The sequence below is a fragment of the Artemia sp. Qi Xiang Cuo genome, chromosome 7 (genome assembly GCF_049724085.1).
Source record: "Artemia sp. Qi Xiang Cuo chromosome 7, ASM4972408v1, whole genome shotgun sequence".
Taxonomy (NCBI): domain Eukaryota; kingdom Metazoa; phylum Arthropoda; class Branchiopoda; order Anostraca; family Artemiidae; genus Artemia; species Artemia sp. Qi Xiang Cuo.
Window position 1 is genome coordinate 79,166,380 of NC_142800.1, and position 27,927 is coordinate 79,194,306.

General features: G+C 34.3%; 1 protein-coding gene across 3 annotated transcripts in view; it reads left to right on the forward strand.

The window, feature by feature from the left end:
* mv (lysosomal-trafficking regulator mauve) overlaps positions 1 to 27,927 on the forward strand; it is a 329,493-nt gene that overhangs the window by 192,085 nt on the left and 109,481 nt on the right. For all 3 annotated transcript variants that reach the window (XM_089092605.1, XM_089092607.1, XM_089092608.1), the window contains exons 24-29: positions 1,378 to 1,542; positions 5,646 to 5,849; positions 10,111 to 10,285; positions 13,656 to 14,121; positions 24,029 to 24,367; positions 26,886 to 27,788. In XM_089092605.1, the coding sequence (XP_088948731.1) occupies positions 1,378 to 1,542; positions 5,646 to 5,849; positions 10,111 to 10,285; positions 13,656 to 14,121; positions 24,029 to 24,367; positions 26,886 to 27,788 (2,252 nt within the window). The remainder of the gene's footprint in view (positions 1 to 1,377; positions 1,543 to 5,645; positions 5,850 to 10,110; positions 10,286 to 13,655; positions 14,122 to 24,028; positions 24,368 to 26,885; positions 27,789 to 27,927) is intronic.

Below are 27,927 nucleotides of genomic sequence, written 5' to 3' on the forward strand. Positions count from 1 at the left end.
CCATCCTCCAGTGGCAACCAACGGGAACGCGGCGAAGGGAAAAACCAAAGAACCAACTACGCCGAACCTACCAGAGGGACCTTCTCAACGCAAATACGTCCTCACAACCCCATTGGGTAGACGTTATGGCGGCAGCCCATTTGAGGGACGACTGGCATCTCTTCTTCGCTGCCCTGGGAGCCTCCTGAGGCACAGGAGGATCTAAGGTCTATGTAAGGGATCTCCTTAACAAGTCTTCTGGTAACCGTCCTTACGAAGCTCTTTTACGCCTAATGCGCCTTAATATTCTGTATTCTTATTTGCCAGTCAAAATCCGAAGAGAACCCAAAATGCAGGGGTGGTCTTTTAATCCCGAGCTTGTGGATGCTTGCAAAAAAAGTGAAATTCTGTCATCGCGTATGGCTAGAAACTGATAAACGGCGTAAAAGTTGTTGCTGACTGTGTCCGAAAATTTGCTAATCAAAAGCTTGATAAAGTCCCAGCCAAACATAGTAGTTAGCAACAAAGCCTTATTTCAGCAAATGTCCAAGATTTCCCAAATATCCGCTGGGAACACCTTATTCGTGCAAAAAGTATGAAGAGTGCTAGAAGTATGAGTGAAGAGCTATGAAAAAATCATTATCAAAGCCAGTTTGCTGCTCCGTCGGAGTATCTTAAAGATGGTTTTTCCCTCAAGAAATTGTCTTACTTTGGGAAACGCTTTTCCAATTTTGCTCATATTGGCGGCCTTTTCCACTTAGAGCCTTCTCTGTTTTGTATTTTCAAAAAAAAGTAGAAAATAGACTTTCTAATTTCTATTGAAATGGATGACTTTTCTATTTTGTGGGGTTTGCAATCAACCCAATCTGTTTGTCTGCGTTATTGCTAAAAATAGAGCCTTAGACTAAAATAGACACAAAAAATACCACTATTTTAAGCGATTTCAATGCATTTATATATGGACAATATGCAAGATTTTGACTCGAATGCCCTTTTGCAGAATAACCCCAACTACCCATGGCACGTAACTCTACCCGTGTGAGATCTAATCATATGATTCTGAATGAAATTTCACGGGTTGAGGTCTAGTAATATAACGTCTTTGATGGGAACTGAGGCAAAATTCCGAATTTTGCTAATGCCGACTTATTAGAATGTTTAATTATTTGCTGCAGCTGTCTTTCTATTATTCTATGTAAAACAAGGAATTTTAGGATAGTTATTATTGGTTTACTTTTAGGATTTCTTTTTATTCATATTTGCTGCTATTTGTGATCGTTATATTTATTTATTGAGACAGTGTATCTCGGCTCATCAGCTTAACTCTATTTCTGGTCGACGCTAAATGATTCAATGTAATTTTTTTTCGATCCAACCTAATTGTATATTATTTTTTAGTTTTCCTTCGAAGACTCTCAGGATGTAGCAACACTGCTCCCGCAAGAATTAGCTTTATATCAAATTTCCGCGTTGCCTCTTGCTTTGTCATGTTTGAAGGCTTCAGTCGAAGATACTGCGTTATTCCACAACCTTATAAGAATTATCAGGGACATTATGATCAAGGTTTGCTGTTCATTTTTCTCTTTTCTTTTCTGAAGACAAGGTTATGGTTGTATTATTTTGAGTTGTCAAAAGCTTCTGCTATTATTTTTTTTTCTCAGAGGGCGAGGGAGTGAGGAATTCAAATGCTTTGATATATGTACCAGGAAAAATTTGAGCTAATGGTCAACAGAGCAGGGAAAGTGGCAAAATCTGGTGTTTTAAGCGGATGAATAAGAGTAAATCGTGAAGAAATGTTATTCATATTTTTTAAATTTATTTTTTCTACTTTTTTAGGCTTCTATTAGAAATATCAGAAAACTTCTAAATACGAAAAGTTAAAATAGTGGCTAAAATAGGACGAAGAAAGATATCAACCGTTGCTATTCGGAGATCCATTGGTAATCTTGCTTTACCATGGTCCAAAGTGGCTAATGAATGAATAGCTGTACGTTGTAGGGCACTCAGGAGAAGATGAAATCTCTTGTCTCTTTCCTAAAATTCGGTGCATACTTTTCCTCATTTTTTACTCCTTGAAAATGTGTAATTGTTTATTACCGCAGAATATATATTATGTATGCCGATTATTTGTAACTTTTAACATGTAAGAGTTTTACCAAAACTTTCAATATTAGATCTGTTAGCAAAATTTCCGCAGAGAAAATTGCAATCAAAATTGCTTTTGGTGCAAATTAGTGAAGGAGTTTACTACTATGATAGTTCCAAACTTAGATTTGAATGTTGCTATATTACCTTTTTCCTGGTAAATAACTGTTTACTTTTTTTTTTTTTTTTTTTTTTTGCGGAAGGTATTATTGAATATTGTCGATTAGTGTTGTTTGTGAGGAAGCGGCTAGAAATGGAAGTTGTAAATTATTGTTTTATCTCTTAGTCCTTCCTGCTATTAAACTGAATTTTAAAATGGATTTTAAAATGTGAAACGCCGTAAACTAAAAATGTATACTAAAATAAAGTATATATAAAATGCGTTGGAAATACTGGAAAACTCTGAATAAGCTGACTCGTAAAAAAATGTTAAACGAGACGTATCGACTGTCATATTGGCTGTTCCAATTTGAATTTCTTATCATAAAAGGTTTTGGCATAATGATCGTTTAGACTTTTTTTTGGCAAAAAATGGGTAATGTTTTATCAGAAAAACAAATGAGACCAATTAAAATCTACGTTATAACGCAGCTTTCAGTGCTGAATTAATCAATTTTTTTCTAAACTCTTGTGGTTTCTTTCTTTAAATTTACACTTAAAAAACGCTGCAAATAGAAATATAAATATGAGAGACTTTTAAAGCTAATCGGCTGCTTATAGTTCTCATTGACGTTAGCGATTTAATGCCATTTATCGATTCTGTAGAACTACCACCTATGCCAACTATAGGCTTAGCCTATAATCTACTGAGACGCATTTTGCCACAGGAACTTTCGTTTAAGTGGTAAGCTCGTGTTGATCTCAAAGCTAAATCTGTAAATTCGTTTCCTTTGAATTTGGTCATTAAAATAATTTCTACCAAAAATTTTTGTTTTTGACATTTATCAAATCCTTGTTCAACTCATATTTCGAACGTTCGGCTCTTTTCAATTATTAAAATTGTTTGCCTTTTTCTTACCAGGGCCATCAATAGGATTCTAGAAACTACAATAGTGGTAGGCTAATTGTTGAGATTTTTTCACATGCAAAAGGGCTTTGAAAAGTATAGGAAGTTGTTTCGATGTTTTTGATGTGGTTTACATTTTCCAGAGGAATTTTCTAATGATAGTTTTAGGCGCTCTTTCGGGTACCTGTATATCAAACAAAAATTATAAAAAAAATGTGTTTTTTTTAAAGCTCGTTTTAAAAAAGCACTAAAAACAGAAAATAAGTTTCTTGGGAATATACAAATTTAAGCAAAACCAAGGGGTGCAAAACAGATTGGGCTTTATATAACATAGATCTCAGATTGACCTAATTTATAAATGCAGAAATGGAAAACGTCAGTAAATTGAGGGAAGTGAGTTACAAAGATTAAAATATGTAAAGCCCGATCCCTTTTGCACCCCTCGTTTTCTTATATTCATAGATTCTCGAAAAAAAGTTTCTACTTTCTAGTCCATTTTGAAAATAAGATTTAAAAAAAGTTTTTTTTTATGTTTATTATTTTGACTTTTTAGTCTTCTGATTTTATCATCAGGAAAACGTATTAATTCGTATGCAAACATTTAAGCACTTCATATTCCCGACTACTAAGCCCTCTCGGTTTCTAATTGGAACGAATTTGATTTCAAATTTGATTTTGAGTTCCAGGTCTAACCAGCGTGGAGGTAGGGCACATCTAGATCCAAAACAGACAAACGCATGCTTATAAAGAAACAAAACGTAGATATATAAATGAAGAAAAATAGAGTCCAAAATGAGAGAGAATGAACCGAAATTATTACCGAAAATCTTTAGTTTCGAGGATAGTAATTAAGCATTTTTTTTCGTGTCTTTTATTGTATTCTCGTTTCATGGTATCTGTCCTTTAAGATTGTTTTTTTTTAAGCTTGTCTTATCTAAGGCTCGAACCAAAGTTACCACGGCCACAAGCAAGTGTTCTTAGCGCTGCGCTATAAAGATTTATACAAAAGCATTTGTTTTAGTTTTTTTGCTTTGTCCAATTACCCGATTGTGTTGTTTTATTTGTGCAAGGGGGAATTTTCATTTCGTGAAGTTGCACTGCCATTGGATGTAATGAAATTTAGAAGTAATCGGGTATTCGGAAGTTGTCGGAAAATAGCTCAAAAATTTATGACAAACACGTTGGTGAGTTGATAAAAAGAATAAAATATGCTATAATCCCATTGTCTAGTTCCAAAATGAAAACATGGCTAAGAAGGTTCAATCAAATTTTAAGGGTAAACGATGATTGGCTACTAAAAATGATTTTTTTAGTAATACAGCTGGGGATCCTAGGGGCTAATAATAAAATAGGGCCTGCTTGGATGTAGCAGGAAGAAGCAAAAGATGGTTACTTGTCAGTTGTCCCGATCACACTCAATTCAATTCAATTTATTCGAATAAAAGTAAAAAAAAAAAAAAATTAAAGTGACACTGAAAAAAGGATAGCAGAATAAAGTAGGGTAATTACAGCAAATTGGTTAAAAGTTGAAAGATTAAATTATGTTATCAAGTTTTGTTATATTTTTGTACAGCGTGCAGAAACTTGTGGCTAGCTCAACACTGGAGGGTATTTTGTTCCATTGAATAATAGATTTGTAAATGGGAGATTACTGGGCAGCACTAGAAACGCATGTAGGAATTATAAAGGCTCTATTGGATGAACGGAGACAGTGGGCTTCCGAATTATTAATATTATAATAGGTTAGTAGTTGAGGAGGAAGATTATTGTGGAAAGCAGAGTAAGTAAGCGATAAGTTTTGTTTTTGTATCGTTCGATCTAGTAGAGCTATACCAAAATCTGAGTACAAATCACGGGTTGGATATAGACTCAAGAAGCGAAGCTAGGTTAATCATAATGAAAAATATTAAAATATAATGAAAATATAATCTTTTAGAAACAAAATTATGGAAATTACAACAGAGAATCTTGGAAAGCAGGCCGCCCAGAACGCATTATATTAAATACCTAACCTAATCTAACCAACCCTATATACTAAATATTTCATTAAAATATATCTATATAGTAGTTTATGTCACTGAGACTAAGTTAATTATCTCTGAATACAGTCCAAAAAACTGATTTTAGTCAGATCAAGAAATTGAGTGTGGTGGGGATAATTGACAAGTACCAAAAATGTCTCAAAGAAGTTAGAATTTTGTGGGGGGGGGGGGGTGACCAAGGTGACTGAAGTGGATGGAAGAGGAGTGGGTGCAGCTGTACTAGGCTCAAGTGGCTTTAAGCTATGATAATCAGGTGTTGTATTGGTAAGCGTTAGTCAGCACTTCAATTGAAATACCCAATTTTTTTAAGTGTTGGTAGACTGGGCATTTTTTTGTAAAGCTGATTTGAATTCGCATTGGATTTTTTACCTTTGTAATAATATGATATCTTAAGCAGGTAAAAATATACGGAGAGACCCTCTGAAAATGAAACCCTCAATTACCCAGTCAATGACTAAATTTAACAATTCCAGGTGCCTATGATTTTGACTGCCCTTATCGATTTTGGATTGATTGAATGTGCAGTAACTTGCCTGCATTCAGTGTCTTATTTAGCACCAAATGAAACAGATGTGGTTGGCCAGAGAGAGGAGGAAATTTTGATTGATGACATTGCTCGTCTCTTATCCAGCGTAGCTGTTCGACTTGTTTCCATAACTGGAATAAATTCTTTTCAGGTTTGATAACATCATTTACATATTATATTACAAAACAATAAATCTGTTTGCAAGGGTAAATGTTTTAATTTTGTAATATATTTGCGGTTTTGTGTTGAATATTTAAGAGTAGGTTTCGCTTTGCTAAAGCTAAATACTTTGCTTTGCCTGATTATTGTATGTATAATTTATCTTTAAAATATCTATTTTTTTTCATGCTGAATTTTGATGTTATTTTCCCTCTTGTTTTGTATGGGCGCCACCTTCTGAGAGTTTCCTAAATAAGACTGCCAGTTATTATGAAAACAAAGTAGTGTCTCTATTTTTTCTTCAAACGCTGACAAGCAAGGCCCCCCCCCTCCCGGTCTCATCTTATATAATAATAATTGTTAAGAGTTGGGAATGAGCTAGTCCTCTCGCTTATAGGTTACATTGTTTGTCTGCATTCCTGTTTTTTAGAATTTCATAGGAAGTAAAATTATTTTGTTTAAAGCAAAACCCCTGGAGATTAGGATTTGTTTACGTCCCTTTTATATCCTGGAGCTACTTTTTTTTGTCCATTTTACCCAAATAAGCTGTAACACTTGGCAATTTTATCTTTTGATACTAGCTTCTGTGCCTTTTTGTAACAGTGTATTTATTCTTCATGCAGGTTACACATTTATAATATTTGGAGTAACTCACAAAAAAAAAACGAAAGAGAAAAAAAATAATAATGCACAAGTGAAAAAACGCATAACGCGGTAAAGGGAGAAATATAGACCCGTGTTGTATATTGAGAGCTTTTTGTGCAATACTTCTAATTTAATACTGTATCAGGAACTAGAACTTTTCAAACAAGAGCCAAGTTTTTTGTCCAAGGTGGAAGAGACAGTATTATTTTACAAAATCTAAAATAATCAATCAATATTCATTTTAATTTTTTTTTTCTTAATAAAGGGAAAAGTTTCAAAAGCAAAAAAAAAAAAAATTGAATTATAACAGAAAACTCGGCCAACGCTCGATCGACTGCTATATTTCCTGTCTGCCATTATTTCAGTTATTTGTTAGATGGTATCAACTAAATGCCACGAAGTCGTTTCTAACAATGAAAAGTTATGTGCAATCGTGTTGGCAAGTATGGGGAAATCTATTTAAGGCGTGGGGGGGGGGGGGAGTGGAGAGTCAAACGAATAAAACAGGCTGATTATATGAAATGTATTGTGAATTATAGGAAACAACGTAAAACTTTAGATTCCATAAAAGGCATGTCGAAGCCCCCCCCCCTGCACACAGAAGTTCCTTTGGCTTGATGAGGTAAGCCTTTTCAAATAAAGTGATAACTACAATCTGTTACTTATACAACCCGATACGCTTTTTCTTCTTGAAAGTATCATGATCCTCTTGCCCTGTTTTTCAGAAATTGTTAACCACTGCTTGTTCCGTAAAGAGCCTTTCAGACCAAAAATTTGGCTTACGTTTTCCCTTAAGACTGGCCATCTTACGGATTGCTACGGAGCTTACGGTCAAACTTAAGAAAATTACGCACTCCGTAACGTAAGTAAATTACGTATGAAACAGTCGAAGTTTGCCCAACTTCGTCAATAGAAATATAATTCAGAGTAAATTTTGATTAAGATCTAACCTACTTTGGTATATTTGAATAGATAGGGAGTGACTACAAAATAATTGATAAATTAGTTTGACTAAACGAGTTTGACAAATCATGAAATTAATTGAAAATATGCTTAATAAGGCACTAATAATTTCCAACTAATGGCACCCTAATAGGTCTACACCTTTTGGTTAATTAAATGAATTAATTAGTTAATTTTTTATTATGGTAATTAAATTTTAATCATGTTACAATTTTTTTATTTAATTTGATAAAACGGATTAAAAGAAATGCCTAAGTGAAAAAATCACGAGAAAAGTTGAAAATGATTTTTTTAAGGAAAGTTTGTAGGATTGAAAGGGATATTATAGGGGTGAAATGGGACCATTAATTTTTAGAGTAATGATAGGTCATTGACATTGGAGAGAAACAAGAAATGAGATTGAAAAATAATTATGGTGAGAATTTACTTTTAGAGTTCAGAAAGATGGATACAGATAACAAAAAAGGAAGATATTAAAGAAAATATGGACACTGACAAGAATTTTATTCAAATTATTCTCTAACAAAAGATAATCTTGTAAAAAATTGAAGATAAAAAGGTGTCTGCTTTAGAAGGAACATTGCAGTGTATGATCTCTCTAACAAGTAACACCTCCTTCTTGAGACAAGAAATATTTTCCCAACATTTCTGGATTATCTTGAAGCATTGTTACTTTATGTGCGACCTACATACTGGAATGAGGCATTTCAAATAGAAGCTGGAGACTCTGCTTATGCGTTTGGAGTACCACGTAAAGTAATATGTAATTGTGAGGGCAAAGTGCATATTCCATGATTGTCACAAACTTCTCAGGCTGCATGATAATTTCTGATCGAAACAGTCTGAATCTTTGCATAAAAATGCCGAAAGTGTTCTCAATTAACCTGTCAACTGAGGAAACTCTATAATTGTATATCTTTTGGAGTTCAGTAAGGTTTTTAGCAGGAATAGGCCTCATTATGTAGCTCTTGAGCGGAAAGGCTTTGTCCCATAAGAAAAATGTAGAAACATGGTGTTAGTTGGAGGGAATTTTTTTGGGTGGGGGAGCCTAGTATCTCCACTGTTGATGCGCTTCTCAAATTAAGACCGAGAAAAGACAACACCATCACTCTCAGATCCGTAGGCAGCAACGTCATAAAAAAAATTTGTCGGTCGCATCATAAGTTGCAAGTAAAATACCCCTAAAATAGTTTCTATAGTTATAAAATTGTGAGCCAGAATTGTGAGGGCATTGAAGCCTGATGTGCTTTCCATCTATAGCGCCTATGCAATTTGGCATTTTCCATCGGTTAAAGATCTGTGTTGCAGTAACTTTTAAGCCTTCCTCAAATGAAGTAGCAAGAAAACTGGGAGAAAGAAGGTCAAAAATGGCCTGTGTAGTCTCTTTCAAAATTTCTTAGATAGTACAAATTCCAACTCTGAACTCATAGTGTAAAGTTGTCATGCTGTTTCCTGTTGCTAAACACAAAGTCGATGGTAGGCGAGTCTCAGGGGGTGTGGCTCTTCTGTAATTTGTATTTTTCTTTTTTATTTTTACTCGCACTTTACTTAGCAAATCAGAAATTCATTTCTAGTAAAGCGTGTAAAATTATTGAGTTTTCATCATTGTCAGTCAGGAGTAGCTCATTAAACAAGTTCAACTGCCCTAGTTTCCCTTCTATCGTTTTCTAGCAACGGACATACTCAATGCTCCCTTTTCTTTCGTTTCTTAGAGCAATTGGAATTTTCATTTTTGCCCGGAAGCAAGTGGTGCTAACGCAATAACTAAAACATCATCATCAGAACTATTATTATCTGTCATGTTGAAACTAATTGCCAAGTGCTGAAAGTAGCAACATTAAACAGAAGGAAAGATTTTTTACGGAGGTTTTAGTCACTTTGGTCTGAAGAGAAAGTAATTTAGTCTGAAAGATTAGCTACGTAAAATCGTAAACGTAAACCGTAAGCGTAATTCTTACGTTTTGGTCTGAAACAGCCATAAGACGTGGTAAGCTGCCCACGTTGTCCCTGTTCTAAAAACAAACTTCAGGAAAACTTCGAAGGAAATTTAATTTGTTTTTTTGTTTTTTCAGAAATCTTAGTATATTTGTACGCGCGAGGTGTGTGCACTTAACCAGAAAGCATATACGCAGTTATTACGGGAGACTTCGTCTGGATTTACACGCTGAAAGTTTAAACATGCATGTTCGGCAGTTTTACAAGGGTTGTAATGCCTTACCCACGTTATGGCCTTGAATTTTAGATCCATAAAAACCTAGAGATAGGGAGGAAGGGACCGAGAGATGTATAGAAAGATAAAGAAAGGGAGAAAGAGAGAGAGAAAGAGAAAGAAAGAGAGAGAGAGAAAGAGAGAGAGAAAGAGAGAGAGAAAGAGAAAGAGAAAGAGAAAGAAAGAGAAAGAGAGTGAAAGAGAGAGAGAGAGAGAGAGAGAGAGAGAGAGAGAGAGAGAGAGAGAGAGAGAGAGAGCGTAGTCTCGTCGATGTTGTTATAAAGCATTAGAACTCGGTTGTTAGTGACTCTGAAACTCCTCGGAGATTGGAAAAGAAAACTCAATTAAATAAAACCTAATCCAAGACAAGAAATTTCAAAATCATACGATAAAAGGAAATACACTTTAAAGTAGTTTAAAATCGATTTTTTTTAAGGTTTTGCAAGATATCCTTCACCAGTTAAATTATTTGGAGCAAGGAGATAGACAAAAGTTAGGACTTGCTGGCCTTTTTGTTTACCGCAGAGCTCAGTGTTGGGTGTTGAAAGAGTCCATAGCTACTCTTCAGAGCTTATTAAGTGAAACACAATATTCTAGAAGACCAAGTCCAGGTACTTATATTCTCTATAATTCATATTTTATGTAGTCCTCCCTTCTTGTCTGCAAGTAAGCTTTCCTCGTATATACGATTCGTATATAAGATGTATTACATCATATATTTTTTTATTTTTTTATTAACAAATGGGTCACAAAAAAAGACATACAAATCTCCATATAATGCTAACAAAACAAAACTGCATATAATACCAACAATATCAAAATAGGTCCCGACGCATATTAGCGTGTTTGGGATGACCCAAAAAAAGGAACACTTCAACTGCTTATACACTAATACACTTCCTCGGAGAAATAATACTCTCTGACTCGTCCTCTCCTCCCCCACTTCTACTAAACAATTAATCAACATTCTAAGGATGATACATTTTTTTTACAGGAAACTTGAAGGAATTCAACACATATAGGCCTGACCTTTAGTCGGGGGCATCTGGATATTTACTTCTGAAGGAGGAGGGTAGAGTGTATCGAAACAGTGTATTTTCCAATTTCAGTTTTAAACGTTTACTCGGGAAAGACCACTTTGAACTAGTTTGTCCAATTTCTGTTCCCTTTATGACCCCCCCCCCCCATGTTTAGATCTGATTTAGCTCTACAATATTAAATTATTTTTTACCTTGGAATTCCTTTTGAAAATAGTTTCTTAGGCCAAACTATTTTCCTATTTACGAAAAATTAAGAGAGGAAACAGGTTTAATTTAAATAACAAAATTAATTAATTAATTAGTTTAATTAATTGAACAAAAACGAAATAAAAAACAAAAATAAAAAATTAATTAATATAAAAAAAATCTGATTATTTTGGCTCCACGTCCGGGCCTTTCTCAATGGAAAGAAAAAAAAACTTTAAAGAAGAAAAAACAGTTTTTAATTTAAAACCATCTAAAAAAGCGAAAAACTAAACACATAGGAGAAAGAAAGAGAAATAAAAACAACTAAAAAAACAAAACAAATAAATACAACTCACATTCTAAACAGTTGTAGAACTGCTGTTACTCGCTGAACAAGACAAAAATGAATGTCTATAGTGCACTAAAAGTAATTCTCCTCTTCACAATTGGCGGATAAATGGGATCTATTAAAAATGATGACTAGATTTACTTGGAAAAAAAGTAATGAAAACCCTCATCAAATTTACCAGGTTAATAATATTTATACTAACATTATATAATTTTTGATAGAAAAAACATTCAAAAAAAAAAAAAAAATCTGGGTACTAACATTGGTGTGGGCTTGCAAGGATAGGATAAATAATCGGTCTGGAGACAAATTTTCTTGGTCTTTGATAGGTAGTAGCAGAGCCAGGTGAATAAAATATTCAGGGTTCAGCTCAGATGCTAATTTGTGATAAACTGGGGAAGACTAATTTAATTCATGAAAATATCTCAAAGTAATTAAACTGACCTATTCAGGGCCTGATCTATGGGGTGGTTTTAGGGGCACGTGTATCCCCAGTCTGTTGAAAGTTTCACAGTTTTAAGGAAGGGTAGGGACAAATAACACCAATGGGAGAGCCCGATCTCTGTTGGTGCCCCACCCAAGCATATATCCTACTCCCAACCCAAGCATATATCCTACTCCCGCCCCTGGACTTTTAATTACTTTTTGTAAAATACTAAAGGAAATTTGTCTAGAAAGTGTTTTAATGTCCTAGTCGGTTAGCCAGTCGACCTTATAGTCTTTCAAAAATGCCAGAAATCTCAGATCAAATTGTCTATAGTTATCAACATAATAAGCGAATATTCAAAAAACCAGGTGACGTACAAAAAAAGGAAACATGAGCAAAAAACCACAACCTCAATGTAAAATGCGGAAGATACCAAACCTACTATAAGACGTATCAAACGTACTATAAGAAACAAAAAGTCGTTGGTATTCATGCTAATCAGAAGATAAAGTATGGCTATTTTTTCTCACAAGGAAAAAAGGTTCAATTCGTTTCCACCTATAAGACAAAACTTCTCTTTCACTTCTCATTTCAAGTTTGCATTGAGTAAACTGTTTTACACTATTGTCATTCAGTTTGGTAGCTCAGAATTCCCAGAAGGGAGTCAAGGAGACTGTAATAAAATCAACTATAGGTTCTTCTTATTCATCAAGATGTCTCTATTATTAAGTTAGTAAGAAAATCTGGGTTTTAGGCTAACTGTATTGCTGAATCAGTCCCTCAGTTAAATGCGAAAAAAATTTCAATCGTTGTTTAGCATAGTATTCTTTCTTTCTAATTATCATCATGCTCGGGAAAAACCTAAATTAAGTTAAAAATCCCCAAAATTAGGTGTTTGCATCCCTAACCCGTCGTTCTGAAAACAAATTTTTGTCCGGTTTTGTAAATTGCCCCAGCATTTCAAATTTATGGTGATTATAACAAAAAAAAATCGTTTCAGTTTTTATTCACCCTTTGACTCATTTTAGTTTTGCTGTTTGTTGATCTGCTTTGTTCTTGCGTTTTATTTGACTAGAAAAGGCCATAGTAAAATTTTCATTTAGGACCATCCTTAGCAGAGAAATGTGAATGTTTTTACTTGTCTAATATTTTATAATATATTCTTCTTCTCTTTAAATATTAACTTTCAAACATAACCTCAAATACAGAGGAAAATTGCTCGTCTGTTACTTTAATTTCAAATCCCATTTCCCAAACCAGCAAACTAAATATTGTGGATCTAGAAGACAAATTGCACGCCTGTGCGCAATATCGTGGATTTATTAAAGACATATGTAATTATGTCGAACGAATTATGACGTGGTTGTAATGTCCTGATCAATGCCATAGGTACAAATCGATAAGATATAAAAAACATTCGTTTTGCAAAAGTGACAAAATTTGGAAGTACGCCCGTTTCTTTTTTTATATATAATTATTGATGATTCATGTAGCCTTGTGATAGTCTTACAAATTTTTCTTTGAAAATTCTCCTCTTTTATTTTAATGTTTCTCGACATCAGGCTAATTTTTCATCACCTTTTTTTCGAAAATATTTAAAAACAAATCGAGAAAATATAATTAAAAATCTATCTAAATATTAGGGAGGCTACAGCTCATCATAGGGGAAGGGAGGGGGGGGGGGTAATATTTGCCTTGTCTAAACGTAGTTTCAATATATTTTTAAAATATGTAAGATAACATAAAATAGTTGCTTAATAAGCTTAATAGGATTTAGGTGGTTTTTGAGCTGTTTTTCGATTTGTGGATTCAGCTGCGGAGGTGGGTGCTGAGTTGTACAAAACCCTCAACACCGTGTCGGCCACGCATAATAATAAGAAATATTATGCTAAAAACCTGCATGATGACTTCTTTGTAGTTTTGGAAAAAAACAGATTTTAGAATTGAATTAGAAAGCTCTTGTTCATCTTTTGTTTCAGTCTATGAAATGCTTCTTTCTCAAGAGACCACGTCACGTGATTCACGAAAAAATCAACCAACCAGCTACCTGTCATTATTTCTTAACACGCCTTTGCATGCTCACTATAAGCAGTTTAGTCGTCGACTGAGCCTTGACAGGGAAGTCTCTCGCTCTGAGGCAACTGAGCGTGTCAAGTGGCTTATTATCCGCTCTGTAGATTACATCATCTGCTCTGAAGTTGGTGAAAACGGTTACATGTTCAGCGATAGTGAAAAGTCGTTTGTAAGATATATATCTTCACTTCTTATTACTTCCATGGATGTCGGCTTGGGAAAAGGGAGGAGTGATAATTGGAGCTCTATGCTAAGATCTCAAAGAGACATGCTTCGGGTACAGTTTGGTAGGCTGCTTGGCTTTCTCTTGAGCCCGCTTCAAGAAAAAGAGATACGATCTTTCATAATCCAGGAGCTGGCAGGTAGGAAAAGGTAAGTCGACTTACATTTATCAAACCTGGTAGTACAATTGCATACTTTTATTTATGATGTAATCTCTCTAGTCGCATAGTTTCAGAAGTTTCAGAATTATGTTACATATGTTTAAACCTAAATTTTTAAAACCAGATGATGGAATAGAATAGAATTTAATTTAAAAATTTCTTTCACAGCATGCTTGCCGAATTTGAATATATGTATATATATATATATATATATATATATATATATATATATATATATATATATATATATATATATATATATATATATATATATATATATATATATATATATATATATATATATATATATATATATATATATATATATATATATATATATATATATATATATATATATATATATATATATATATATATATATATATATATATGTATATGTATATATATATATATATATATATGTATATATATATATGTATATGTATATATATATATATATATATATATATATATATATATATATATATATATATATATATATATATATATATATATATATATATATATATATATATATATATATATATATATATATATATATATATATATATATATATATACATATATATATATTAAAAAGTGGTCCTTATTTTTCAAAGTAGGATATCTTCAGCAGGCACCCCCTAATCTTGTTTCTATTGTTAAAATACCACAAAATCCTAAAAAAGAGCCAAATATATTAACATTAAGAGGTCCCTACCAGAGGTTAAAGTTTTTGGTTACTGCATGCTCATTACTCATTGCTGCATGCCTAGCACAGTTTTCAACATTTCAAAAGTCAACACTACACTATAATACAGCATGATAGCTTTCTGAACTGCTGGACTTTTTTACTTATTTATCTGCAGGCTTCCCACAATGCATTTCAACACAGGACGTCATTTTTGTTGAATGCAATGTGAGTGAAAATGCAAATTTCAGGTTTTTATTAGTTTTATGAACTGCAATATATTAATTATGCTTCACACTGATATAGGTAACTTTATTAATCTGATACTTTGTTAAAGATACACTGACACTGACACAGCAACGAGTGACAGCATGGACTGCATGGTTTGTAAACGTGACAGTACTGATGCAATATTAAAACCAACTACAAGAAGTGAAACAGACATATGCCTCATTGGGCAATTATCAGACACTCTGATTTCAACAAAACTACCGTCGAAGAAGGAGGTCATGGTGCTATTCTATCACTACAAGTAAGTGACGAACAAGACAGTCTGTGAAGCAGGATATTCCACAGCCAATGACCTTCTTGCAGTTTGGGCAAAGGCACACATTCCAACAAGACTCAAGAAACATGTGGTAAAAAAAATTCAGTGTCTCTTTAAGGAGTATGACAACCTGAAGAGAAATAAAGAAAACAAAGCTAAGTGTTCTGAGACACTGAAAAAGAAGAAAGAAGAGTGGGAACTGGGCCTGGACGTTTTGTTTGACATTGCCCACGCCAACGCAATGGAGATGATACGCATTCAAGAAGACCGTGAGTTTCTGTTAGCGCAGCGGGAACCAGGACTCTATGGAAAGATGGGCAGTGTCGACAAGGTTTTAGAAATAAAAAGAGCACCCTCTCAGAAAAGGAAAGAGTAATAAACAAGAGAAAAGAAAGTGACCCTGGAATCATCATCTGAAAGTGACACTGAAAGCAAAAAAGGTCAAGAAATTCAAGAACCTGAAACAGAAGATATAAAACTGTCAACCTCAGCAAAAAGACAAAAAAGAGGACGAGTATACATATTGAATGACAAAATGTCAGCCTGTCTGGATGTGGCTAAAGTTAGAGACAGAAGTGCTGCATTACTTCTTGTTCCGACTCTGCAACACCTTGGTCGTGATCCTGCTGAATATAATGTCAATCGCTCTTCAATTCGCAGAGACAGGATGAAGCAGCGCCAGGTAATAGCCGAAAATCTACAGCAGGAGTTTAAACCAACAGTTCCTCTAACTATTCACTGGGATGGAAAACTCCTAAAGGATATCTGCAGCAGACAGATTGTTGATTGCCATCCAATTTTGGTCTCCAGAACAGGTGTAGATCAGCTTCTTGGTGTTCCAAAGCTAGCCTTGGGAACTGGCTGAGCTTCTGCGGCAGCAGTTTTTGAAGCAGCTGTGGATTAGGAAAATTATAGATAATGTAAAGTGCATGTGTTTTGACACCACATCTGTCAATTCCAGTGCAAGAAATGGTGCTTGTATCCTTCTGGAGCAAAAACCTGACAAGGACATGCTTTGGTTTGATTGTCAACATCATATCTTAGAAATAGTCCTACAAGCAGTGGTTCTTGATTGCCTTGGTCCTAGCAAAGGCCCAGAGATAACAATTTTCAACCAGTTTAAGAAATCGTGGCAGTATATTAGCAGAGCAGACTTTCAGACGGCTTCATCAGACGAGTGCGTGTTTTACAGCTGTTTCACATGTAATCACAGATGCCATAGCATTTGCTGAGATGCAGACACTAGCATATCAACCCCGTGATGATTACCGTGAGCTTTTGGACTTGACAATCATATTCCTTGGTGGCAGGCCATCTAAGGGAATCTTGTTCAGAGCTCCAGCAGGGCTGCATCAAGCAAGGTGGATGGCAAAGGCCATTTATGCGCTAAAGATCTGGATGTTCAGAAGTCGGTCCAAACTCACGAAAAGGCTCTTGTTGATATTTGTCAATTCACTGTCATCATCTACGTGAAAGCATGGTTTCAGGCATCGTCAGCACCATCAGCCCCTCGCATTGACCTCCAACTTTTCACGGACATCTACAGCTACAGAAAAATATCAGAATCGATATCAAAAACTGCCTTGAACAAAATAATACGACACCTATGGTACTTATCAGAGGAATTGGTGGCACTCGCCTTCTTTGACGACGACGTATCAAATGATACCAAACATCATATGGTTACAGCTCTGCAAACATCAGGAGCAGAGCACCCTCTGAAGAGAATAACAGTGGACTCATTGACACTGGGAGAGAAGAAGTTAGAAAAATTTGTAATACAGAATACCAACATATTCTTCAGCATTACCGGACTGCCTTCATCATACCTAAATTAGAACATTGATTTCTGGTCAGTTGACAAAGACTACAAGGCAGTTAAAAATAATGTACACAGCCTCAGGGTAACCAAAGGCATTGCTAAATGTGGTGTTGCGCTGATGGATGACTAAAACAACTGCACACAACATCTGAAGAACAGAAACAGTTGCTGTTGCTAGCTGTCAAGGAGTACTAACAGCATTACAGTGATTGAACCAAAAAAACACTGATGAACCAGTCTGAAGCCCATATGTGAACTGTGTAGTTTGACAATTGAAGTGACTGGACACCATTACTATTGCTGGACACTATTGCCAATCCCTTATTTTCTGTTTAGTGTACAGCAACTCAACAGTCATGTCTGATATTATTTAATTAAACAGCATTATTGTGCACTTTTTTTTTTATCAAAACTTGCTTACACATTTCTAATAGTTATGGTAGGGACCTCTGAAATTGAAAATAATGCTAAAATGTTTGTTTATTGTTCAATTATAATCAGAATGGAATCATTTCAGACCGTGCCCCATAAAAAAAGAGTAAAATGTTTTTTTTCCCATTTCCTAGGACCACCCTAATATATATATATATATATATATATATATATATATATATATATATATATATATATATACATATATATATATATATATATATATATATATATATATATATATATATATATATATATATATATATATATATATATATATATATATATATATATATATATATATATATATATATATATATATATATATATATATATATATATATATATATATATATATATATATATATACACATAATTTCTTAGACCACACTGCTTTTCCATTAAAAACAAAAAAATTTTTTTTAAACACGAAAAACGGGTTTTAATTTTCTAACAAGCAGTGAACTACAAAACAATTTAATTATGCACAAAAGCTCCGAATACTTCGGCCCCCACATCCGGGAGCCTTTGTGTGGCGAGATGTGGGGCCGAAATATTCGGAGCTTTTGTGCATAATTAATTGTTTTGTAGTTCACTGCTTGTTAGAAAATTAAAACCCGTTTTTCGTGTTTAAAAAAATATATATATATATATATATATATATATATATATGTATGTATATATATATATATATATATATATATATATATATATATATATATATATATATATATATATATATATATATATATATATATATATATATATATATATATATATATATATATATATATATTTATAAAACATTATCCATTGTACAAAATACTTAAAAAAAAGAGTCAAAACTTAGTTAAAAAGTCGAAAACAAAGAATAAATAGATACAATAAAATTAATAACTAATTTTCCTGGCTATTATACAACTCAACAAAGCTCGGAACCAAACTCTTCCGATATCTTTCATGTTTAGCGGGGATGGGAGTCAGTTTTGGGACTTTTTTGGATTTTAAATGAAATGGTCTGTTGCGAGTGAGAAGGTAGGGTTCTGGGATGATAGAACGTAATCGGGGAACAGACAGGGTCTTGGTACCGAAACGAAGGCACATGAGGTTCCAACGTGGTGAGCTTGAACTTACCTTGTAGATAATGATATGGAACCTTTCCTTCACCATCTATGCTTCCAAGTGCTCGTATTTGGACATTTTCAATCTTATAAATATGCTCTAAATAAAGACCAAAATGCCATACTGGGAAAGCAAACCCCAGTATTGGCCGAATAAAAGAACAATGAAGTTGGAGAAGATCCTTAGGGGGGCAAGAAAATTTTATCAAAAATTTGAGAAAGGAAACCGAAAGAGAAGCTTGTTTGAGGATGTTTTGAACATGGGCATCCCACTTGCAAGTCAGCTGTAATTGTCACCCCAAGTACAAATAGTTTAATTCATGTGACATATATTTTGGGAGGAATGAGGTTTGTGAAAGAAGGAGGTGATTTAAAAAAAATTAACTGTCATAACTGACAATTTATTAGCGTTCATCTTCGATAAAGTAGCCTCCTGTGTGACATGGTCAAGTAATTTCATAATCGAGCTTTTAATATTTCGTCGACAAACCTCAAGTGCAGACAGGTCTTGCACATACTTTCATCGCTCTGTGTGGTTATTCATGAGGCTATTAACCATTATAAGGAATAAATGGGACCCATCAGGGCTCCCTGGGGACTCCACACAAGATAGGAAGGGGATCGCAATAAATATTTTTATATTTAAGCACTTGAGAACGATTTTATTAAAAGGGAGACCACAATTGTAGCTAGAAAGGTACTCACTTGAAACTTCGTTAGCAGTTTTTTACAAAGATATTGTGGTCAATTAGGTCGAACGCTTTCTGGAGATCAATGAATAAAAGATTCAAACATATATCAGGGTTTTCAAGGTTTTTCAGAATATAGTGTCAAGAAGACTAACAATGTCTCTTTCAGGTTTCCAAATTGTTGTAACTCAATAAGTTCAAGAATCTCTGCCTTTAACCAATTAGCTAAGAAACCTTCTTACGATTTTACTCCAGTAAAGTCGTTCGCGCCTCCCTTCTTTTGGATTGAATTAATATAGCCCAGCTTCCAGCAAGACGGGTAACATCCGGAATTACTAATATCATTAAAAATACTAACAAGGGGTGTTGATAGTTTGTCAGGGAATACTTTTATGGGACAAATACTAGTTTTTTTTCAGCTTCTGTATTTTTTCTATTATTTGCTTCGCTGAAATTTATGGAATGATCTCTTTTGGAGTTTCAGGGATTAGGTGATTTTCCGAGAGAGAGAGTGGGGAGGGGCGTTTGCACAATACTAGTTAGGTCTTTATTATGCTCATTGGTTGTCTGTTCAGGCGGTTCATCCAGAAGAAGATCAAGTTTCTTGCACAAGCGACCCCCTATCTCTTTCACTTTCTTAAACCATTGCTGAGGTTTCCTCTGTTTTAAGCAATTTAATTTATTCTTACCATAACGAGAAGTAGCACGACGTCTTTCTTTATTTGTTTACGGATCATCTTTCTTTCCAAGGCGAAAAACTTTTAGTTTCAAATGGATTAGTCTTTTTATTTTCTCATTAATGTAAAGTTTATCTAAGGAACATTAATTATTAATTTAATCATTAATTAATCATTCAACATTGTCATTAATTTTGTTTGAAACAAACTGACCTTTGAATTAAGATTTACACACGACATAACATCATCCCAACCCTCAGACATAATCCAAGATCCAAAAGCAAAAAGACCTTCACTTGCTATTGGCCGGTACGAAAATTAAGAAACTGAGTAATTTGTTTTAAAAGCTAGCAGTGGTTTCAAATGTAGCATGAAATGGTAGCTACAAGCGAGGGGGGAGGGTAGTTAGAGTATTGTAAAAGGTTTTAAGGTTGGTGAAAATAACAACTAAACTGGTTCCACCTTTTGTAGTAGGGAAATCAACAATTTGCTTAAGCTTCTGATCTTTGGACAGATAATTAAGACTTAGTTCGTTTGCGTCTCCTGTTATAAAAATGCCAGTATTTGGATACATTGTCGTCACAAAGTCATGACTTACTTGTAGCCTATCATGAAAATTACGACGAGAACATGCATTCTATCCGGGTGAATGATAAAATGAGCAAATGATTAAATCGCCGAGGCAGGCATTTGGGCTTAGTAGATATCCAAATGATTTCATCGCAGTCACCTAGTCCTGGCACATGGATAAGGGTAGATGATAGAAAATTCTTGGCGAAAATATAAGATATAGTTTACCTCTTTAATAGAAGACAATTTTACATAAGAGGAAACTTTTACCCGCGGCTCTCTCAATTTATTCCCAACTTTTAAAAGTGAACCTCTTCCCCTTCCACTTCAGAACCAGTTTAGTAGTCACTCGGTCCAGGGTGGTGAGTTTGAGCCTTACGACAAATTTCTGTACAATACCCCGAATGACGATATTTCACTTTAAGGTGATGTTCTCCCCACTCCAAGCATTAATTTTAATACTTACACTCCGTTAAAGTTACCTCAGAATAAAGGTTTTTTGAAGTAATCTGTTGTTAAACAGTTTGATAAAAAAAAAGACGTTATCATTTCCCCGTTTTCCTCCTTCCGAACGAAGAAATTTTGAAGTTAGTTGAGTTATAAGCAACAACAAAATTGAACCATATTGATATAATTACAGTTACTGGAGTCCAGGCACAAAATCCAGATCTCCTTAAATGACTGGTTTTCAGGAGTTTATAAAGCTACGCCCGGTTGACCACCCACTGGGGAAAAAAGGAAGAGGAGTAATGATTTTCGCCATCTATCATCTACCCTTATCCATGTGCCAGGACTAGGTGACTGCGATGAAATCATTTGGATATCAACTAAGCCCAAATGCCTGCCTCAGCATTACACTGATTTAATCATTTGCTCATTTTATCATTCACCCGGATAGAATGCTTGTTCTGGTCGTAGTTTTCATGATAGACTACAAACAAGTCTTAACTTTGTGACAACAAAGTATCCAAATGCTGGCATTTATAGCAGGAGACGCAAACCAACTAAGTCTTAGTTATCTGTCCAAAGATCAGAAGCTTAAGCAAATTGTTGATTTCCCTACTACAAAAGGTGGAACCAGTTTAGTTGTTATTTTCACCAACCTTAAAACCTTTTACAATACTCTAACTACCCTCCCCCCTCGCTTGTAGCTACCATTTCATGCTACATTTGAAACCACTGCTAGCTTTTAAAACAAATTACTCAGTTTCTTAATTTTCGTACCGGCCAATAGCAAGTAAAGGTCTTTTTGCTTTTGGATCTTGGATTATGTCTATGGGTTGGGATGATGTTATGTCGTGTGTAAATCTTAATTCAAAGGTTAGTTTGTTTCAAATAAAATTAATGACAATGTTGAATGATTAATTAATGATTAAATTAATAATTAATGTTCCTTAGATAAACCTTACATTAATGAAAAAATTAAAAGACTAATCCATTTGAAACTAAAAGTTTTTCGCCTTGGAAAGAAAGATGATCTGTAAACAAATAAAGAAAGACTCCCTGAAAACTCGCATGAGACCTTTAACGGGGACAATAATGGAGGTATTGTCAAGTAAAATGAAATGGAGTGGATTGTCATAAACATGTTGAGCCAATGCGGAATCAAAAGTCTCAGGCCTTCGTTGCAGCTCCATAGCTTTGTCGATTGAGAACCTGTGTTCCGACAACCTCTCCACCAATTGCTGGTGGGTTCTTCCAATATAGAAACAACCACAAATACAGGGAACCCTACAAACACCAATGCTCAAAATGGGGCTGGTTTTATTTTTGCCACTGTTAAAATAGCTCTGAATGCTATTAGAATTTTGAAAGCTGACATTTAGGTTATGTTTTTTAGAATTCTTTGCAGTTGGTCACTTAATTTGGGAAAATAGGGTAAAACAGTGGACTTTTTTATCACCCACCAAAGTGGTGATATTTATTGGTGGTTGTGAAGCTGATGCATCCTTTTCTTGTTTTTCTTTTTGTCTTTTTCTATGATTGATTCCAGTAGCAGTATGGGATATCCATTTCAAAACAAAATGTCCTTCAGATAATTCAGTTCTGGGACTATATGAGCTTTTGAGCATATTCTTATTACACGATTGACTAAGTTATAACTACTCCTCTTTTTACGCAAGGAGGGTGGTTGGAACAGAAATGCAAATACTTTTCATTATGTGTAGGTTTTCTATAAATCGAAAATCCAAGGCTGAGAGATTTATTGCAGATTAAAAAGATTAAGAAGATTATTTGCATTTCTCTTCCAACTGGATTTTTGTTATTTTTATTGCATTTCTGTTTTACCCTTTTTTCCCAAAATAAGTGACAAACTGCAATGAATTCTGAAAAAACATAACGTAAATGTCACCTTTAAAAAACATAATGAAATTCAGAGCTATTTTAACAGTGACAATGATAAAACCAGTCCCATTTTGAGCAGTGGTGTTTATAGGGTTCCCTGTTCTTGCGGTTGTTTCTATGTTGGAAGAACCCACCAGCAATTGGGGGAGAGGTTTTCGGAACACATGTTCTCAATCGACAAAGCTATGGAGCTGCGCTAAAGGCCTGAGACTTTTGATTCCACCCTGGCTCAACATATTTATGACAATCCACCACCATTTCGTTTTATTTGAAACCTCTATTATTGCCCCCGTTAAAGGTCTCATGCAAGTTTTCAGGGAGGTAGTTGAGACAAAAAGGCACATTCACCGAAAGGTTGCTCTCAGTAGAGACACTGGAGGAACCTATTTAAGCCCTATTTATTATGAACTAATTAATTCTGATCGTTTTTATATAAATCAACAAAATCATATTTTGCAACCTAACCAAATCTGTGATAGTGTCTTACCTAGGAAGCGATTGGCTTTTAAAAATGCTCTGTGTAAATTAAAAAATTGAATTGCCATTCAGAATTGTATTTTTATTCAGTTCCCCGTTCACTGTTACTTTGAGAGGGTCTCAATATTTTAGTTTTTGTTTTAATGTTTGGTTTTTTATATTATCTTTGGATTTTTATCAGTAATTTTTTATTTTATCATCGTGCACCGAGTACGGTCAAGCTTGAATCATCCTCGTTTCTCTCTTCTTTACTGTGTTTTTTTCGTCGTTTTGTCATAAAGTGTGGTTGATATCCAACGACGCCTTTTTGTAGATACACTAATGACAGTGGTGTGAATTGGGAGGGAGAGGCAATGGTCCCACCTCTTCACTTTCAAATGTACTTTTTTTTGTTCGTTCATTCAAAAAAAAAAAAAAATCCTTGCGTCCCCCATTCACTCACTTTTGGGAATTGATACCACTACCTTATAAATAAAACTTTGGTGTCCCTTGTTCCTAAAATATAACTGATTCTCTTTTTTCAGATACGAAGAGATTCTTCGGCTTGCTGCCATTTCATCTGTGACAACAGAACAGTTAATTAATCAAAACATGAACGACTTTTTAACAAATCATTTTTCGACGCTCGACGAACCATTTCAAGAATCTTGTTTAAAAATACTTCAAGTCCTGCAATGTTTGGGAACAGTTCATAGTCCAGTATCGAATGGTAATGGCTGGTCATCTGTTGGCTGGGGGGCGCGAAGCTTACCAACTACCCCAGGAGAAGGACCCGGTGAGGTGCAGTCATGGTCTGAATATCTATCACGAGCAAAATATACCAGGGCTAAGTGGCTTCAGCAGTTAGAAGCACCCGAGTTAAGGTATGTATTGAATCTAGGAATATAAAATATATAGAAAACTAACTTCAACTAATTTGACAGCTTTCGCATAGGTTTTGAAGCTTTGATGTAAAAAGAAGCTACATTTATCGTTAAGAAAATCCTTACTCTGCCTTGAAACCAATCTTTTTTCAAAATTTTGTTATAATAATATAATAATAGCATTATTTATAACCTATTAGAATATTTGGATATATAAATATTCTAGTTTATAAATTATTTCTAGTTGGCAACTCATAAATTTAATAAAAGTTACATTTACATAACAGACAAAGAAATTTGATCTTTTTACACCAACTAATCAGCAACAACAAAAACGAAAACTTGAAAAAGAAAATTTTGGATGAAAATTCACTATTTTGAAGGGAGTCCAAAAAAACAGTTTTGAAGTCAGGCCAAAAATCTTTTAATAAACATACGAAATTCTAATTTGTCTATTTTTCTTTTGATTGGTACATAAAGAAATAACATGCTTAAAAAAATGTGTTGTGGAGTAAAACATTAAGAAAAAATAGTAAAAAAAAAAAAAAAAAAAAAAGGCACAGATGTGTAGTTGCTGGTAGCCTATTGTGGTGATCAGTCAGCTTCTCGAAAATATTTGTGCAGTTGTAATTTTTCACTGTTTTTCGAGTCGATACCAAAGAGGAAAATAAAGCAGAAATTTGCAGTAACGAAAATAGAAAGCTTGGAAATCGATAATATCTTTCTTCTTAAAAATTGGTTTAAGGTCAGTGAGATAAAGAATAGAAATATCAGAAAATATAGAATAAAATCTACAGAGGGTAATCTAATTATATTTGCCCAAAAGTTGATCCAGGATTTTTGTTCGAGGGGGGGGGTTTACTAATTTTCGAAAATTTGGGGGGGGGGGTTCAAACCGGGTAACCCCCCCTGGATACGGCCTTGTATTTGCCCCTATTGGCTTCAATTTTAAAGTCAACAGTCTGAATGTTCACCTTAGTGTCGCGGGCAACATAATCCCGATGCGTCTATATACTAGCAAACTTATATATTAGCAAGAAAAAAAATAATGAAGAATAAATGCTTTCATTAGTTTTTTCTTTAATTAGGAATTTAGTTAAAAACTAAATTTCTCCAAAAGTATAGCAAAAGAGGCTCATTTAACTCCACAGAATTTAGAGCATTTATGTAAAACCAGGTTATAACCACCAATTAAAAATATAATAAAGTTAGTCCATTGACCTAACAAAGTTGGAGGTTAAAGTCCCAAGGGTGATCAGTGTATACCAATTTGAATTTGCTTTACATATATTTTCACGGTAAGCCTTACGTTTCATGAAATTAGTTTGGATACTTCAAAAATGTTTTTCGTTTATTCATGTGTATAAAACCTGGCCTTCAGTTTATTTTATTTCTTTTTGGCCTTCAGTTTCTTTATTCAGTTCTTTATTTATTTTTTATTTCTTTTGGCCTTCAGTTTATTTTATTTCAGTTTATTTTATTTCTTTATGTACGAAGCAAAAGAAAAATAGACAAATTAGAATTTCGTAGGTTTATTAAAAGATTTTTGGCCTGACTTCAAAACTGTTTTTTTGGACTCCCTTCAAAATAGTGAATTTTCATCCAAAATTTTCTTTTCAAGTTTTCGTTTTTGTTGTTGCTGATTAGTTGGTGTAAAAAGATCAAATTTCTTTGCCTGTTATGTAAATGTAACTTCTATTAAATTTAGAGTTGCCAACTAGAAATAATTTATATTTGAAATATAGATTTGCAGAAGCGCCTCCCTGAAAAGTCTGTATTACGAAAACCCAAACTTTTTTTTTCTTTTTTTAGATTAGTGTAAAATATAAACTTTCTTTTTTATAATATTTATAAAAAGAAAAGAAAGCCAAAATAAAAAAAAACATTTTTAGTGAAGTTTTGAAACTTTAAATTCCACAGGCAAACCTTATCCTAAACCTTATCATTGTTTATTTGCATCTTATCACCGATTGTTACAATCATCAATTGAGTGTTTTACAGCAGCTTGATATTGTAAGATATAATGGGAATAGTTATAGGCCACTGTATACTTATCCATCGGGGAGCGGGGGTAGAGGGAGCTAGAGTAAAGAGGGAGCTAAAGTGTGCTTTTAATTTTAAAGTAGTTTCATATTTTTTTTTTCTGTTAGGACTTTCTTTGAATGTGCTCTTCCTCTGCATACTTACTATTATTTTGTTAGCTAATAAATTCAAATAGTTAAGTTCATACAACTTGCCCTTACAACTTCCTTTAATACAGGTGCCTTTTGTATCTTTCTTTGGGGGCTATTAGCGTTTTGTTAATTTTATTTTTTGTGTGCGAATTAAAAAAATAAAAATGAATATCCGCTTCAATCTTTCGCTGGGGTCTCGTCATTTAAAACTAAGAACTTTTCGTGTTATATAAATTAAGTTTGACTTAGTATTGAATTAAAACTTGGCTGGTTAAATTCGACGTCGTTTAGCGCGTCCATAAATCGATAGTGCGATTTAATGTTAATGGGAATTTTTATTTTAGGGCTCGTAAAATGACAGAGCCAATTGCCATTCGAGCTTGTGACTCTGCGATATCTGTGACAAGAGAAGTTGTAGAGCTCCAGAATTCTGAGCGACGGAACGTAGTGCAATCAATTAGGTCGAAAGCAGCAAAACTAGCTGACGGTCCAAAATTATGGAAATCACTGGCAGATCGTATGCTTCACGAACATGCTGCTTGGTATATGCCTGAATATTTCCCTCAACATTGGGAAATGGACCCAACTGAAGGTCCTGATAGAGTCCGTATTCGGTTGCAACGCTGTTTTCTTGATATTGGAGATAGGTATCTTCTCCCTGATAGCAGGAGGAAAAAGAGAGAACCCCGTTGCATTTTTGAATATCTAATGTCACCCATTGATAAAAATTTAGGTAATTCAGTTGATCGAATCAGTGCCTTTGATGTAATTCGGTTTTCAAGTCCTTGCATGAGAATATTGCCACTGGGTGAAGTTAACGGTGAAATCCTTATAGGTCGATCGGATATTTATTTTGTGGTTAACGAGGGAGAAGGTGAGAACTGGTCACTCAGTGAAATTCGGTTAGTTTATCGTAGACGGTACGAACTAAAAGACCAAGGTGTGGAGTTATTTCTCACGAGCTCAACCACACTATTCATAACATTTGGAATGAGTGCGGATCGAGAGTCATTTTTGAAAGAGCTCTCTAATTCAAATCTGCCCAGTTTGGCAACAGGGGAAGAAAATTTAACGGAGATGACTATGCTGTGGAAAGAAGGCCTTATGACGAATTTATCCTACTTAATGAACCTCAACACCCTTGCTGGGCGGTCCTATAACGATCTAATGCAGTATCCTGTGGTACCTTTCGTTTTAGCTGACTATTCTAGCTCTTGTTTGGATCTTACTAATCAAAGCTCGTATCGGTAAGTCTATCATTTCTTTTATTGCTTATGCTAGTTATGATATGCTTAATGAAGTTGCTTCAGTCCGACTATGACCTTGCCTAGCCTTACCTGAAAATGGTGACATCCTACATTACCAAATTTTGTGCGGCAGTAAAAA